Source organism: Elephas maximus, chromosome 1, assembly GCF_024166365.1.
Source record: "Elephas maximus indicus isolate mEleMax1 chromosome 1, mEleMax1 primary haplotype, whole genome shotgun sequence".
NCBI lineage: Eukaryota > Metazoa > Chordata > Mammalia > Proboscidea > Elephantidae > Elephas > Elephas maximus.
The window spans coordinates 107689700-107702899 of record NC_064819.1 but is presented as its reverse complement, the minus strand read 5'-3'; the positions used below and the strand labels follow the sequence as shown (position 1 = coordinate 107702899).

The window sequence follows — 13200 nt, the reverse complement described above, 5'->3', positions numbered from 1 at the left end:
GGGTTATCTTTTTATTGCTGTGTTGTAAGAGCTCTTTCTTCTGGATATTAAACTCTTAATATATTTTCTTCCATTGGGTTGGTCGTCTTTCACTTCCCCCCCCCCCCCCCACTTTTTTGGTAGTGTCTTTTGAAGCACTGCTGAGCTACTTTAAACAAATATTTCAAACTAAATTAGACTTATCTGATTTTAAAGAAAACTAAATTAGACATATGTAATTGGTGTCTAAACTATACTTTTAAATGTAATAAGGAAGCATTACACTTTTACAAGCAAACCTTTGTATGCAGACCACGTTTTGAGGATTCCAAACTAAATCCTGAGCCCGTTAAGGGACCTAACAGAATGACAGCTATCACTTCTATGGAATTTATGTGCCAGGCACTGTTTGGGCACTTCACGTATATTAGCTCATCAAATTCTCACAACAATCCTATGAGATAGAGACTGTTATCATAATATTTATTGTACTGCTAAGAAAACGGAGGCAGAGGGAGGTTAAGTAATTTTCCTGAAGCCAAACAATAAGTAGCAGAGATGGGCTCTGAGTCTGGCTCCAGATTCCCTTGCTCTTAACCATTCTCCTAAAGTACCAGCACGGGATTCGACCATTTCAAAGAAGCTTATCCCCTCGCTTTGGGGACAGAATCGAGTGTTTTCATGGTGTCTGCACGCTGGGCATTTTTCCTCTCGGTACCAAGCCACCCATGTGTCTTCCTTGCATCGCTTCCCTCCCGGTCCGGAACCCGCTTGGCTTCAGGACCCTTCCTCCTAAAGTGTCAGAGGCTTTAGTATTCTTCAAAGCAACTGGGAAGTCGCCTGCGTCGCGCAGGTTCTAAATTCCTAGCGGCCTATGGTCGCCGAGGAGCTGTGGAGTCAGGCCAATGAGGCTCAAAGCTGGGCCGTGGGCGGAGCCAGCGGAGGGGGCGGGAACGGAGGCCTCTCGGCGGTACCTACTGTGTGCTGCGTTCGCTGCCCAGAGCAGAGCCATGAGCTGGACCTGCCCGCGTTGCCAGCTACCCGTTTACTTTGGTGAGGGCCGGGCTGGGGGGGGGGGGTGGAGGGGAGGGGGTGAAGATGGGCGAATGTGGACCACTGTGTTTTCTGAGGTGCTGGTGACAGCGGGGTGCCAGACCCCTCTTTCCACCTGTGACGGCGGGGGGGGGGCCCCGAACCACCACCCTTTCCCAGCTGGGACCCCCCGCAAGAGCCAGGTGGGGCACATCGCGCTGGGGCTGGCCTCCCGGAGACGCACCCGGCCGTCTCCTGGTAGCAGGGCGGACGGGTCTGGTTTCCCCAGAAGGCTGAGGGGTAAAGGAAGGCGCCCGATGCTCGGCCTGGTTCTCCGCAGCCCGGTTCCACCTTGTCCCCCACAGCTGAGAAGGTGAGCTCCCTGGGCAAGAACTGGCACCCCTTCTGCCTGAAATGTGAGCGCTGCCACAGCATCCTGTCCCCCGGGGGGCACGCAGCCTGTCACTTCCCGCAGCCCCCACCACTGCTTTCAGCCCTGGAGGCCCGCCAAAGGCAACCACAGAGACCAACCCCAAAGCCACCCACCTGTGCGCTCTACTCCAGCAGTGGGGGTTAGAGTGGAGGACAGCAGTGTCGCTCGACCCACTATGGCCCTTCCTCCCTCAACCACATTGGTAATTCTGCCCAATGCCCACCAATGCCAGCCCACCCCCCACCCTCCCAACTCTACCAGGTCAGTAGAAAGACACACCTGGCAGGCTGACTTGGGGGAACACCTGTGGGGCACAGAAGAGGGCCCCTCCACCCCTTGACCCAGAGCAACCCCCCCTTCTGCTTTTACCCAGCACAATGGGAGGCCATATTGCCACAAGCCATGTTACGGGGCTCTCTTCGGACCCAGGGGTAAGTAAGTACCAGCCTGGAAGGGGCCCAGGCACAGCAGAACTCTCCTGTGGATGTGGTCTGCAGACTCAAGCCTGTCCTCCCTTGTTTTCTCTGCAGGGGTGAATATTGGTGGTGTGGGCTCCTACCTCTACAATCCCCCCACTCACACCCCTGCCAGCAGCACTTCCCTCAGCCCCAGCAGCTTCAGCCCCCCTAGACCCAGGACTGGCCTTCCCCAGGGAAAGAAAAGTAAGTGAGGTTGGGTCCCAGTCCCTCCTCTTCCTGAACCTTCCCCAGGATGCAGCAGGAGCTAGAGTGAGGTGCAGTCTTCCACCTGGGTCTCTGCTCCAGATTCTTACAACTTTTGTTCTTAACAAAGTCTTCTGTTTTTTTGATGTTCCCTCATGTCAGCTGTTAAGCAGTAAATAGGGCAGATGGCATTATCATCCCATTTTGCAGGTGAGGAAACAGGTCCAGAGAGGGCAAGCGACCTTGTGCAGTCACACAGCTAGTCAGAGGCAGAGCTGGCCTGGAACTTGAGCCTCTCTCAGGGCTGTGGAAGGAATGACTTATGGTTGAGGGGTCATTTGGTTGGGGCCAGCCCCTCACCTTCATCAACTCCCCTCCAGCTCTTGTTCTTTCCTCCCACTGCCTGGACTGGGCATTGACACCATGCTCCCCAACATCTGACACCTCTGCCCTGGCCAGCTCATGTATCAGCTTAGGTTTCCTGAGGATTGAGTTGCTGACAGGGTTAGGCTGCTGGGCATCTGAGCCCCTGGGAGGACAAGAAGGAAGCAGGTGGTCCCTCTTGCATACAGGGATAGGACAGGAGGTAGGGTCAAAGGGGACTCAGCTGTGGGCCACAGGAAGGCAGACTCGTGGCTGCCTGGATGGGGTTGGGGCTCTGGGATGTGCATGGCTTTTGGAAGAGGCTAGTGCCATGTGCAGGCATGTGCTGGTGGGTCCTGCTTAGGCCTCGGCCCCCACCTCAGCCCTAGCAAGGGCCTCTTCCCCTTAAAGGCCCTCCCCACATGAAGACATTCACTGGGGAGACTTCACTGTGCCCTGGCTGCGGGGGAGCCCGTCTATTTTGGTAAGTAATAGTAGAAAACTTGGGGAGGGGGTGTAGGGTGTGCAACAGGGGGCAGGGAGGTGGTCCAAGGCATGTGGGTCTTCCTGCCTGTTCCCAGTACAACCGCCTCTTTCCCCCACTAGCTGAGAAGGTGATGTCTTTGGGCAGAAATTGGCACCGGCCCTGTCTGAGGTGCCAGCGCTGCCAGAAGACCCTGACTGCTGGGAGCCATGCTGAGGTGTGCAGGGCAGGGATGGGTGTGTATGCTGGGAGGAGGGAGACTGGAGATGGGAAGAGACAGGCTGAGATGGGCTTTCTTTTTCTCTCCTTGTCCCAGCATGACGGCCTCCCCTACTGCCACGTCCTGTGCTATGGCTGCCTGTTTGGCCCCAAAGGTGGGCAGCCCTACCCTGACGCTGAACCTAGAGTATGGCATGTATATGGCCTGTGGGGATGTGAACAACTTCCCCTGTGGTCAAACACACCCCAGCCCTCTTCCAATTCCCCGCAGCCCTCAACTGAGCACCATAAGGCCCTTGGTGATGGGGTTCTCTCCCTCAGGTGTGAACATTGGCGACGTGGGCTGCTACATTTATGACCCAGCAGAGATGAAATCCAAATGAGGTGCTCACGGCAGAGATCACTCTGACTCAGGCTGCCCACCATTCTCTCTGTGGTCCATTGGGAGCTATAGAATTCTTTAGTCCTGTCAGGATGGAGGGAGGTACAGACCTGGGCCTAGGCTCCATGGGAGGAATAGGCATGTGGGCCAGAGATCCTGGACTTTATCTGACAACTCTTGCCTTTCCCATTCCTATCTTTCCTATCTGGCCACAGGTCATAGGCAATCCCTTTGAAGAGTGGCCTCCTTGCCTTCCCCATCCCTTTTGCCAGCAAACTCTGGAGGTTCGAGGTACTCATAAAACTTGTTTATTGAGCCTCAGCCTCCCTGGCTTCTCCGATAAAATGTTACCTCCCATGACTTCAACTCTTCTTTGGGCATGAGGCCTAGACAATGGATTGGAGGATGGGGAGTGTGTGTGTGTGGTGGGGAGTGGCGGGGTGGGATGGGGAGCATTGCCCTGCAGAGTGTCTGGGAGGTAGCAAGACCAGTCATGGGAATAAAGAACTCTGTTCTCCCGGTCCCCTGGCCCTGGCATTAGGCAGCCCTCTGCCACACAGTGGAGAGCATGTCCTCTAGTCCTTTTAGTACCAGAAGTCATCATGGGACAGTCTTCTTTAGCACCATCTCTAGAAGAAGCACCTTCTTCAGCATTTCATTTGAGTATGACAACAGATCCTGTTGTGAAGTCTGCTAAGAGGCTTCATTATCTCATTTGAGAGATGAACAGATTAAGGCCTGGTGAGGGGAAGCCACATGCCCAAGGTCACACAGCAAATCAATTGCAAAGCTGGAATCAGAGCCCAGGGCAAACTCAGTGGCTTCCCATCTAGGGCTTTCCCCACAGCTCCTCATTGCTATCCCAACCCAAGAACACCTTTATTCACAGAATCCTCCCAGCCATAAGAGGGGGTCTAGAATTTTCCAGTGGCTCACTGCATTCTGGGAAGTCACCCTGTTGCTGGAGGCAGAATAGTCAAGGCTGGATGAGCACAGGGAGGGGGCACCAGTGGCAACTGCAGCCTTGGGCAGAGAGCTTGATGCCCCCAGCCCTGGCAACAGGGCCTGCCCTTCTGCTCTCCCAGACCCTGCTGCAGAGCTTCCATGGAGGGGCAGCCCCCAATCCCACTCAGTCCTGGACCTGATTCGTGTGTGTTTCTTCCACCTGAAGGCTGGACAGGCATTTGGAGAAAAGTCATGAGCAGAGCAGGCTTAGACCCTGAGCCTACCACCCAACATGCCCCGTCAGGAGTGACCCAGGACTCTCCCCAGCCTGTGGTAATACAAACTACTCCCAGAAGTGACTCACACACATTTGTATACACACCCGATGAGTAGGCATACCTGACTGTATATACATGCACCTCTTTCTGACAATCTTGAGTATTTGTGCATACACACACATATATATGGAGTCATATACACTTTTTACACACTCAATTTATATACCGAAGGTCCAAAAAACAACTCGTCAAGTTGATTCTGACTCATAGTGAGCCTATAGGACAGAGTAGAACTGCCACGTAGGATTTCCAGGGAGCACTGGCAGACCTTTTGGTTAGAAGCTAAACTCCTAACCACTGCCACCAGGGCTCCTACCCCAGGCCATGCACCCTAAAACATACTGCACTGTGCACAGTTAGATACATGCACCAAGTACGTATGTACAAACACGTTTTCCTCTCTGAATTCTAAGGTGTCACACATACCCATGCGTGTGCTTACACATATGCAGACAGAGCCCTGTGCACCCACCTCTTCGTCTCCACATCCTGGATAGTCTCCGGCAAGTGCGCCTGCCTTGTCTCTGGCAGCAGGAGGGCAGTGCAGGCAGCCAGCAGGGTGATCCCCCCATAAGTGAGCTTGGGCAATGACAGCCACACTCCATCCAGCAAAGCTGCCAGTGGGGCCAAGGAGCCCCCCAGCCGGCCTACCAGTGCAGTCAACCCCATCCCTGTCTGTCTGTTCAGAGAGAGAGGATGGGGGGCAAGGGTTGGTTCTCATATGTACGTGGGATCATGTCCCACAGGACTTGCTTCCTTCCTGGGCTGGCAGGCCCTGGAACCCCTTCTTCCCAGACAGCTAAGGGAGCTGGGGCTTCTTTCGGCTGGTCTTTTCCACCTGGCCAAAGGCTCCCATTCTCGATGCCAATGAGGTACCATCAAGAATAATCATTGAAGAAGAAGAAAAGTCATAAGAAAGGAGGTGGGGATAGGGTAGTACGGAACAAAAAGGGCCAGAGGCTTGTACAGGCCCTGCCATATTGTCAGAGCCTCAAGCCTTTCTAAACAGACCCAGCTGCTTAGAAGCCTCTTCTCCCAAACTGCCAGCTCCTGGAGTCACCACCCAATAGCTAGCTGGAAGGGCTGCCAGATCTTGTGTCCAGAGACAACACCCAAGGGCAGCTCTGCTTCAGTGGTAGTGAATGGGGTGGGGTGGGCAGGATGGGGCTTCTTGTGACTATTTTCTTCCAAGGGAGGTCCAGACAGGTTGCCTGACTTGGCTCAGGGTCACAGTGTAGAAGATGAAATGCTGCTCCCCTTCGCCCAGACTCCGTCAAACACAGCCCCTGATGAGCACCGTATTCTGAATATGGTGTCGGGATTGGGTGAGAGGATTGGAGTGCAGTGTGTATGTAGGGATGTTGGTAAGAGATGTGACTAACAAGCCCACCTCTCCTCCAGGAGCCCAGGTGCCCCTACCTGAGCACGGTAGGGTACAACTCTGACGTGAACAGGTAGGCAGTGGTGAAGGCAGCTTCAGAAAAACCCTTTCCCATCACCGCCAGGATAGTGCCCCACGGCCCCTTCTCTGGAAGAAAAGCGCCACAATGCAGTAAGCGGCCCTTGTGGAAGAACGAGGGCTTCCGGAATAGGAGGTGCGGTCTCCGAAGAGTGGGCGGGACTTAAAGGACTGAGAGTCCCAGCTCCCCGCGGAAGGGCGGGAGGTTTCGGGCTAGGAGGCGGGGCTCCGGCGGGTGGGCGGGGCCCAGGGGTGGAACTTCCGGGAGTGGGCGGGGTCTGAGGGCGGGGCTCACCAGAGGGCACCAGTATCCGGATGCCCAAAGCAAGGGCCGATCCCAGCAGCGTTCCCGCCTGCGTGAGACGGCGTCCGGCATGGCGTACCGACAGGTAGACTAGCAGTTTGGCGGGCAGCTCCACTGCCCCAAACAGCAGTTGTGTCTGGTACACGTTGAGTCCGAGCCCCGACACGTCAAGGCTCAGGCCGTAATAGGAGAAGTTCACTCCAAACCTGAAGAGGATCGCGATGCCACTCAAGGGGACTTTCTTCCCATCCTCTTTGTCTTCTCAGGGAGCCTTGGCTTTTAGCGGGACTGCCTCCTCCCCTGCAGTGCCCGATGCCTAGGATCTTTCCCCTCCCTGTAACTCCCCTGAATAGGCAGCACGTCCCAGCGTCCAAAGCCGTTTATACTAATCGCCACAGCAACCCTGCCAAGTAGGAACTAATAGCATCCCTATTGTACAGAAGGGTCAGTGAGGCTCAGAGTGGTTAAGTGAACTGTCCAAGGCTGCAGAGTAAGGAAGGGCAGAGCCTGAGTTAGAACCTAGGTGTCTCTGATGCCTGCTGCATCTTGTGACCTCGCCCAGCCAGATCTCCTCCTGAAGCTAATCCTCCTGCCTCCCACAGTTACAGTTCATTTGTCCCTCGTCCTTCTCACATCCAGTCCCATCCTGGCGGCTGCCCCACACCAGCCCAGCCAGGTTCAGGACAACCACTCCTCACCACACCACCATGCAGCACAGTGAAATGTGTCGGAGCCGAGGCGTGCGGAACAGGTCTAAGTAGGAGGGTTTCTGGACCACCCGCTCCTTGGCTGCTACCTTGCTCAGGGCCTGGTGGGGGAAGAGGCAAGTTTGTGAGATCAGAGTTGGCTATGTGGCCTTGGCAGGGCACGTTGCTCTCTCTGGGTGTCTGTTCCTCCCCCCTGCCAGGTAGGGGGGTGGAGGGGGAGTGTGTGCACATGGGAGCTGAGAAAGGTGAAGGTGGGCTCTGAGTCAAGAGTGTGGGTAGGACATCCCAAGGAGTTTGGACCTTTCCTTAGGGGTCAGGGGCTTTTCCTGTCAGGTACCGTGAGCCCCTAGAGGGAGGCACTTGACATAGGACACACACACACATTCACCCTTACCTCCAGGCTCAGGCCGTCCTCACCCATGGGCCGCCCATTAAGCCTGGCACAGCGGAGCAGGTACCTGTGAGCCTCCTCCACACGACCCTGGGTCAGAAGCCAGCGGGCAGACTCAGGCACCCACCTGGGAGACAGGCAGGGAGCTCTTCAGCCAGAAAGTTGGGTTCTGGGACTGGATCACAATGCCCTAAGCCACGTCTCCATTCTGGTCATGCCATAGGCTGTCAGGCTGCAGGCCCTTGTTCAGGCAGCCCCTCAGCTGGGAACGTTTCTTTCTCCCCACCACCACCTCCCCCCACCCCTGATGAACTCTTACTCATCCTTTAAGGCAATTCGAAAGCCTCCTTCTACCAAACTTCCTTGTCTGGGCCTAGGTATCCAAGTCTGGGAGTCCCTTCTGGACCAACCCTGCCCTACTGAACTGATTGGCCTCACCCTCAGTACCTCGGTCCCCAGGACCAACCACCCAAAGGAGGGCATAGATGGAGAGACACATACTCAGAGGGCTGTCTTTGGGAGGCAATGAAATGCCCATCCTGTCTGGCTTCCCACCCTCCCATCAGGGATCCTCCACCCCCCACACTGGCCCTGGTCCCACCCCTACCTCAAGTTGTGCCTGGCAGTGTCTGTCTTTCCAGCTCTGTCTCTGTGTCTCTCACTCTTGTTTTCTCTGTGTCTTTTGCCATCTGTACCTGTGAATCTACTGTTGAGCTCTGTCTCTTTCACTCAGTGTCTCTCACATGTTTCACTGTCTCTCACTGGTTCTGTCTCTGTTTCTCCAGTTCTCCCTATAGATCTTGTTCTCTCTTTCTCACTGTCCTGTGCCGTCATCGTCATCTCTCTCTATCTCACCTCTGTCTATTGGTCTCTGTCTCTGGTTCTTTCTGTCTCTTGGTCACTGACTCCAGCTGTCTCTCTCCATCTCTCAGTCCCTGAGTCTCAGTCTCTGATTAATTCCATCTCTGGGTTCCTATATCTCCATCTCCCCAGCTGCCCCAAGGCCTCACCAGAGGCTAACAATGCCTGGGGCGCAAGGAAGGGTGACAGCCAGCAGAAGCCATCGCCAGTCTCTGATCAGGTACCCAATTAGTGCCAGCAGCATTACGCCCCCTGTCCAGAAGGTGCTGCTCAGGACGCCTGCCACAGTGCGGTGCCCCACGTCCAGCCACTCCAGCTCTAGGCCCAGGGAAGGGGCCAGACAGAAAGACAGTTAGTGGGGGCCAGATGGGCTCAGTCTCACCCTTGACAACACCTCCCTCCAGCCCTATAGGCCCTGTCCATCCTTTGCCTGTCTCACCCAGTGGCATCACAATGATGGTAAAGCCAGCCAGAGCTGTGCCAGTGAGGGTGCGGGTGATGGCAAACATGGTATAGCTGATGGAGGCTGCAGATGCCAGGCCCAGCACCAGGGTACTCACATAGGCCACCAGTAGCAGGCGGCGGCGTCCAAACCTGCAACGGGTCATGCAGAGTCAGCTCCCCCATGGAGGGGAGATCCCAAGACAGAGGCAGACTAGGCCCATACCCCTGCTAGTGGGAGAGAGCCTCCCCTTCTCACCCCTCATCAGCCCCACGGCTCACCCCACCTGTCGGACAGGTATCCGAAGGCCACGGCCCCCACTAGCACACCAGCAAAGAAAAACGTGGACGTGACTTGGTTCAGGCCTTTCTGCTCACACACCAGGTCCCACTGCAAGGACAGACAGGGAAGGACTCCAGTGCGCACAGGACTCCTTCTAACTGGCACCAGACCTTGGGCTTTCTGAGGTCAACTGAGCCATCCCCCTCTGCCTCCATGCTAGATATTAAACACCCAACTATTCATCCCAGCCAGGGGGTATAGGACACTTGTCCCCTCCCCAGTCCTGCAGCCTCAGCTGCTTCCCATGGAGGCCTCGACCAGGACAACAGGAATCCTCCTCCCTCCCTGGAGAGAGTCAGCCCCCACCAGCACCCCATATCCAGATGGGCTATGTAAATCTCAGATCTGGGGCCTGAAAAGAGGAAAGGAGAGAGGGAGATCTCTGTGGTTTCCCCACCATTTCGTGCAGAAACACCCTTCTCAGCCCTCTGTCCCCAGTTCCTGCAGCCATCTTAGCCCCCCCTTGCCTTCAACATCTCCCAATTTAATAATAGCACCCCCTGGGATCGGCCCTTACTACAAGCCAGGAGCTAGGCTCAGTGCTTTATATTTATAGACTCCAACTACAGATGGGTAAACTGAGACTCTAAGAGGTAAAGTAGTATATCTAATGCCCACACAGTAACCACCCAAGGCAATGGCAGCCCACCCCACTCACATGCCCCACAACCTCTGGTACCTCGGTTACAATGGTGGAGGAGAACTGTGAGCGGTCATACTCCCAGCCCTGGGGACAGGCCACTGTGGGGGACACCCCCTCAAGCTCCTCAGGGCTATGTCGTCCTCCCACCAATGTGGTGTTGAAGAGTGGGTGGGGGTGGGTGAAGCGGAGGCAGGAGCTGAGTGTGCCATTGGACTCCCGGGGCAGGTAGGCCTCTAGCCATTCATCCTGGTGGCTGAAGTTGTCAGGGGCTCCAGGCAGGGCACAGCGATGGGCAGGCACAGCAGCCAGGAAGACGGGCAAGAGGAAGTGTAGGGGCATCAGCACCCGGGGCAGAGCCAGCAGGGCCACATTCCGCAACTGGAAGGGCCCAAAGCCACCTACCTGATGCAGCAGCTCCTCAAAGCCCATGCTGCCCACCCACCAATCGTCCCCAGTGCGGGCTCCCTCTGCAGTGTCCAGCACAGCTCAGTCTGCCTGCCACCTGGACCCTTGGACTCTGGGGGAGGAGCAGGATGGGCTGATGAGTGGAGAGCCTGTAGCCAGAATTTGGCCCTCAGGGGCTGGCCCAGGCATAGGCCCTCCCCAGTCACCCAGGTTTCCAGGGACCCCTGTTCATCTGGCCCAGTGCCTAGAGGGGAGGAGCTACCATCTGTTCAGAGGTCACAAACTTTGTGGCTCTGGGGTTTACCTGTTGGTGCTCAGAGACTGGATCTGGTAGCTTCATGTTTAGGAGGCCAACAGAGCTCCAAGTGTCCCTAAGAGAGGAGGCCCTCAGGCATGGTGACAGCCCTCCCTTGATGCCATTTGGCCTAGGAGACTTCAGGTCAGCCTTGCCTCTTTGCAGCCCCAGCCTGGCTGGCAGCCCAGGCTTCAAGACTGATGGCCAGGCCTTGACCAGGTGTAGGGTTCTTTCTGCTGAGCCATAAGAACAATCTGTACCTCTAGGCCTTCACCTGGAGCTTATGCTCTGGCCTGAGACAGACCTGGAGCCCCACTGGGCAGCCTGACCTCTCTGGGACCTCTGGCCCATCACTCTCCACTTCCTCTCCCAGGGGCTTTCCCCATATACAAGGTGCCTCCTGCCTGCCCCACTGTCCCATTTCCAGGAGCTTCCCAGATTGCCCCGTGAGGGTACAGGGAAGGAGGGGCTTTGCCAAGGTCCTGCCATGGGTCTCTGCAATGCCTGAGACCCAGCACTTGCTCACTCAGTTCCCAGGCATGCCCCCTGCAGCAAAGCACAGCTGAGTCAACAACATTTAATTCCGATCTGATCCACCAAATGCCGGGATGGCAGAGCCAGGACAACCTGTCCACCAAGGAGTAGTTAAATTGTGTTCCCAGGAGCTCCAGATTTCAAAACAAGTGAGCTTCAGAAGATATCCTTGGAAAAGAGGCCCAGGCTACAAAAAAAAAAAAAAAGAAAGAAAGTTGAAAACCACTAATTTAATCTAGTTCCCTCAATGAAAAGATAAAGAAACCAAGGACAGGGAAGGGGGACAGAGGGACTTGCTGGTGTCACACAGTGACTCAGCAGCAGAACTGAGGAGAGCACCAGGGCCCCTTGACTCCCAGCCCAGGAAGCTTGCCTTTCACCCAAGCTGCTGAGCTACAGGTGGCCAGTCTGCACCAGGGAAAGAGCTAAATCGGTGACATGGTGTGTGGGAATGGTGGTGCTAGTAGGCGTGGGAGTGAGGACAGTGACAGGAAGCAAATGGCAGAAAATGCTGGTAGTGGTGGTGATGGGAGGTGATAATACTAAGAGGTATTTGTTGAGGCCCCAGTGCAACTAAGGCATTCTACAAGTTACAGAGATGCCTCAGACACAGTCCCTGACCTCAGGGAGCTTACAGTCTAGCAGGAGGGTTAAGATAGCTACACAGACATCCTTGCCTTCATTCTTACCTCTTTCAACCCATTCTCCACACACCCACCACAAGCACTGTTTTAAAACACAAAGGTGACATGGTCACATCCCCTTGTAAAGATCGTTGCCAGCTCCCACTGCTGAAAAATGGCAGACCAGCTCTGTATCTTGGCCCACATGACCACCCAGGAGCGGTTCCACTCCCCTAGCCCATACCTGGCCCTTCCCCAACACTCCTCCTTCCTTCCAGTTCCCAAACATAACAGCCCACTGGCACTTCACACCTTTGTGTGGTCACTTGGCCAGTATTAGTCTCCCCGTTATTCATCTGAAGGGTGCCCAGGCCTCCCTGGAGACCAACATGAGGGTGAGACACCACCTATCCCTCTCACCCACCTGTTACTCCCTCTTTTTTAATACTGTATAATCATTATATAAATACCCGATATGCATCTTAAAGTTGCCTCGGGCAATGTACAACTGCATATATGTGCATATATATGTCTGTGGGCTGGGGCGCCCAAGTGTCTGAATGCCAGAACTTCAGATCCCCCATCTTGAGGTGAGAGCTCCACTTCTGTCTGGCTGCTGGACACAGCCCAGAAGCCATCCAGCCTGTGACTATGGAGGCCCAAGCCAAACTTCCAACCCTGCCCCTCCTTGGCTCCTGAAACTTGGCAAGTTTAGTCCCTGTGTCTTGCCTGATGTGGTCCCGTACGACGGTGATGGGAAGGAATGCACCCTAGATGCTCCAGACCTGGCTTGGGCAGCTTCAGCCCCCTTGGCCTGCGCTGTCCCCTAACCCTGCAGGTTCTCAAGGGCAGGCAAGCTGGCCTTCCCTGCAACTGGCTTAGCAGAGAAGGCAGTGACAGCTGGGTGGAACCTGGCCAAGCACTCAGCTGAGGTCTCCACAGTGGAGCTGCCCAGGCTGCAGGCTATACAGCAGCTCCTGGTTGACCGGGGGCCCCATGGCAAGAAGACACAGGTGTTCACACAATGTCCAAATCACATGAGGTCCTATTTCACAGAATGTATCGTAGATGTTAAGTAATGCGTACATGTATACAAAATGCCATAACCCTTTGCAGCTCCTTCAAGGTGAGCTTTTTTTACCTTTTTTTTTAATTGTGGTAAATATATAGGTAAGAAAGCATTTGGTCTTCTCATGTACAGTTTAGTGACATGAAGTATGTTCCTCCTATGGTGAATCATCACCATTAGCCACTCCCAATTTTTAAATCACCCTAAACGGAAGCTCAGGGTCTCCTAAGCACTGTGTCTTCCTTTCCCCTCCCTTTTGTCCTGGTGAACTGAGATTGACTAAACATG

At 55.0% G+C, this 13200-nt stretch overlaps 2 protein-coding genes across 2 annotated transcripts; one reads left to right on the top strand and one right to left on the bottom strand.

Annotated features, from left to right (window-relative positions):
• Positions 1-585: 585 nt before the first annotated feature.
• On the top strand, positions 586-3937 carry LOC126081308 (cysteine-rich protein 3-like). Its single transcript, XM_049893048.1, is given in 9 exon segments — positions 586-1032; positions 1377-1469; positions 1816-1875; positions 1975-2106; positions 2881-2933; positions 2935-2953; positions 3076-3170; positions 3270-3327; positions 3494-3937. Coding segments are annotated over 9 exon segments (720 nt in total). The 5' UTR covers positions 586-884; the 3' UTR covers positions 3556-3937.
• Positions 3938-5275: 1338 nt separating this feature from the next.
• On the bottom strand, positions 5276-10415 carry LOC126081226 (solute carrier family 22 member 7). The gene is made up of 9 exons (XM_049892954.1): positions 10023-10415; positions 9288-9391; positions 8999-9153; positions 8709-8877; positions 7702-7825; positions 7299-7408; positions 6592-6806; positions 6257-6365; positions 5276-5516 (listed from the first exon to the last, which is right to left on the bottom strand). The coding sequence occupies exons 1-9, from the start codon at positions 10413-10415 to the stop codon at positions 5276-5278; spliced, it is 1620 nt and encodes a 539-aa protein (XP_049748911.1).
• Between the last annotated feature and the right edge of the window lie 2785 nt (positions 10416-13200).

Excerpts from the sequence above, each read along its gene's own strand:
- LOC126081226 (XM_049892954.1), bottom strand. The coding sequence starts at position 10,415 with ATGGGCTTTGAGGAGCTGCTGCATCAGGTAGGTGGCTTTGGGCCCTTC. Across the intron at positions 9,154-9,287 it reads TTCGGATACCTGTCCGACAG|GTTTGGACGCCGCCGCCTGC; the intron begins GTGGGGTGAGCC and ends GACCCGTTGCAG. Across the intron at positions 6,366-6,591 it reads CCGGATACTGGTGCCCTCTG|AGAAGGGGCCGTGGGGCACT; the intron begins GTGAGCCCCGCC and ends CTTTTCTTCCAG.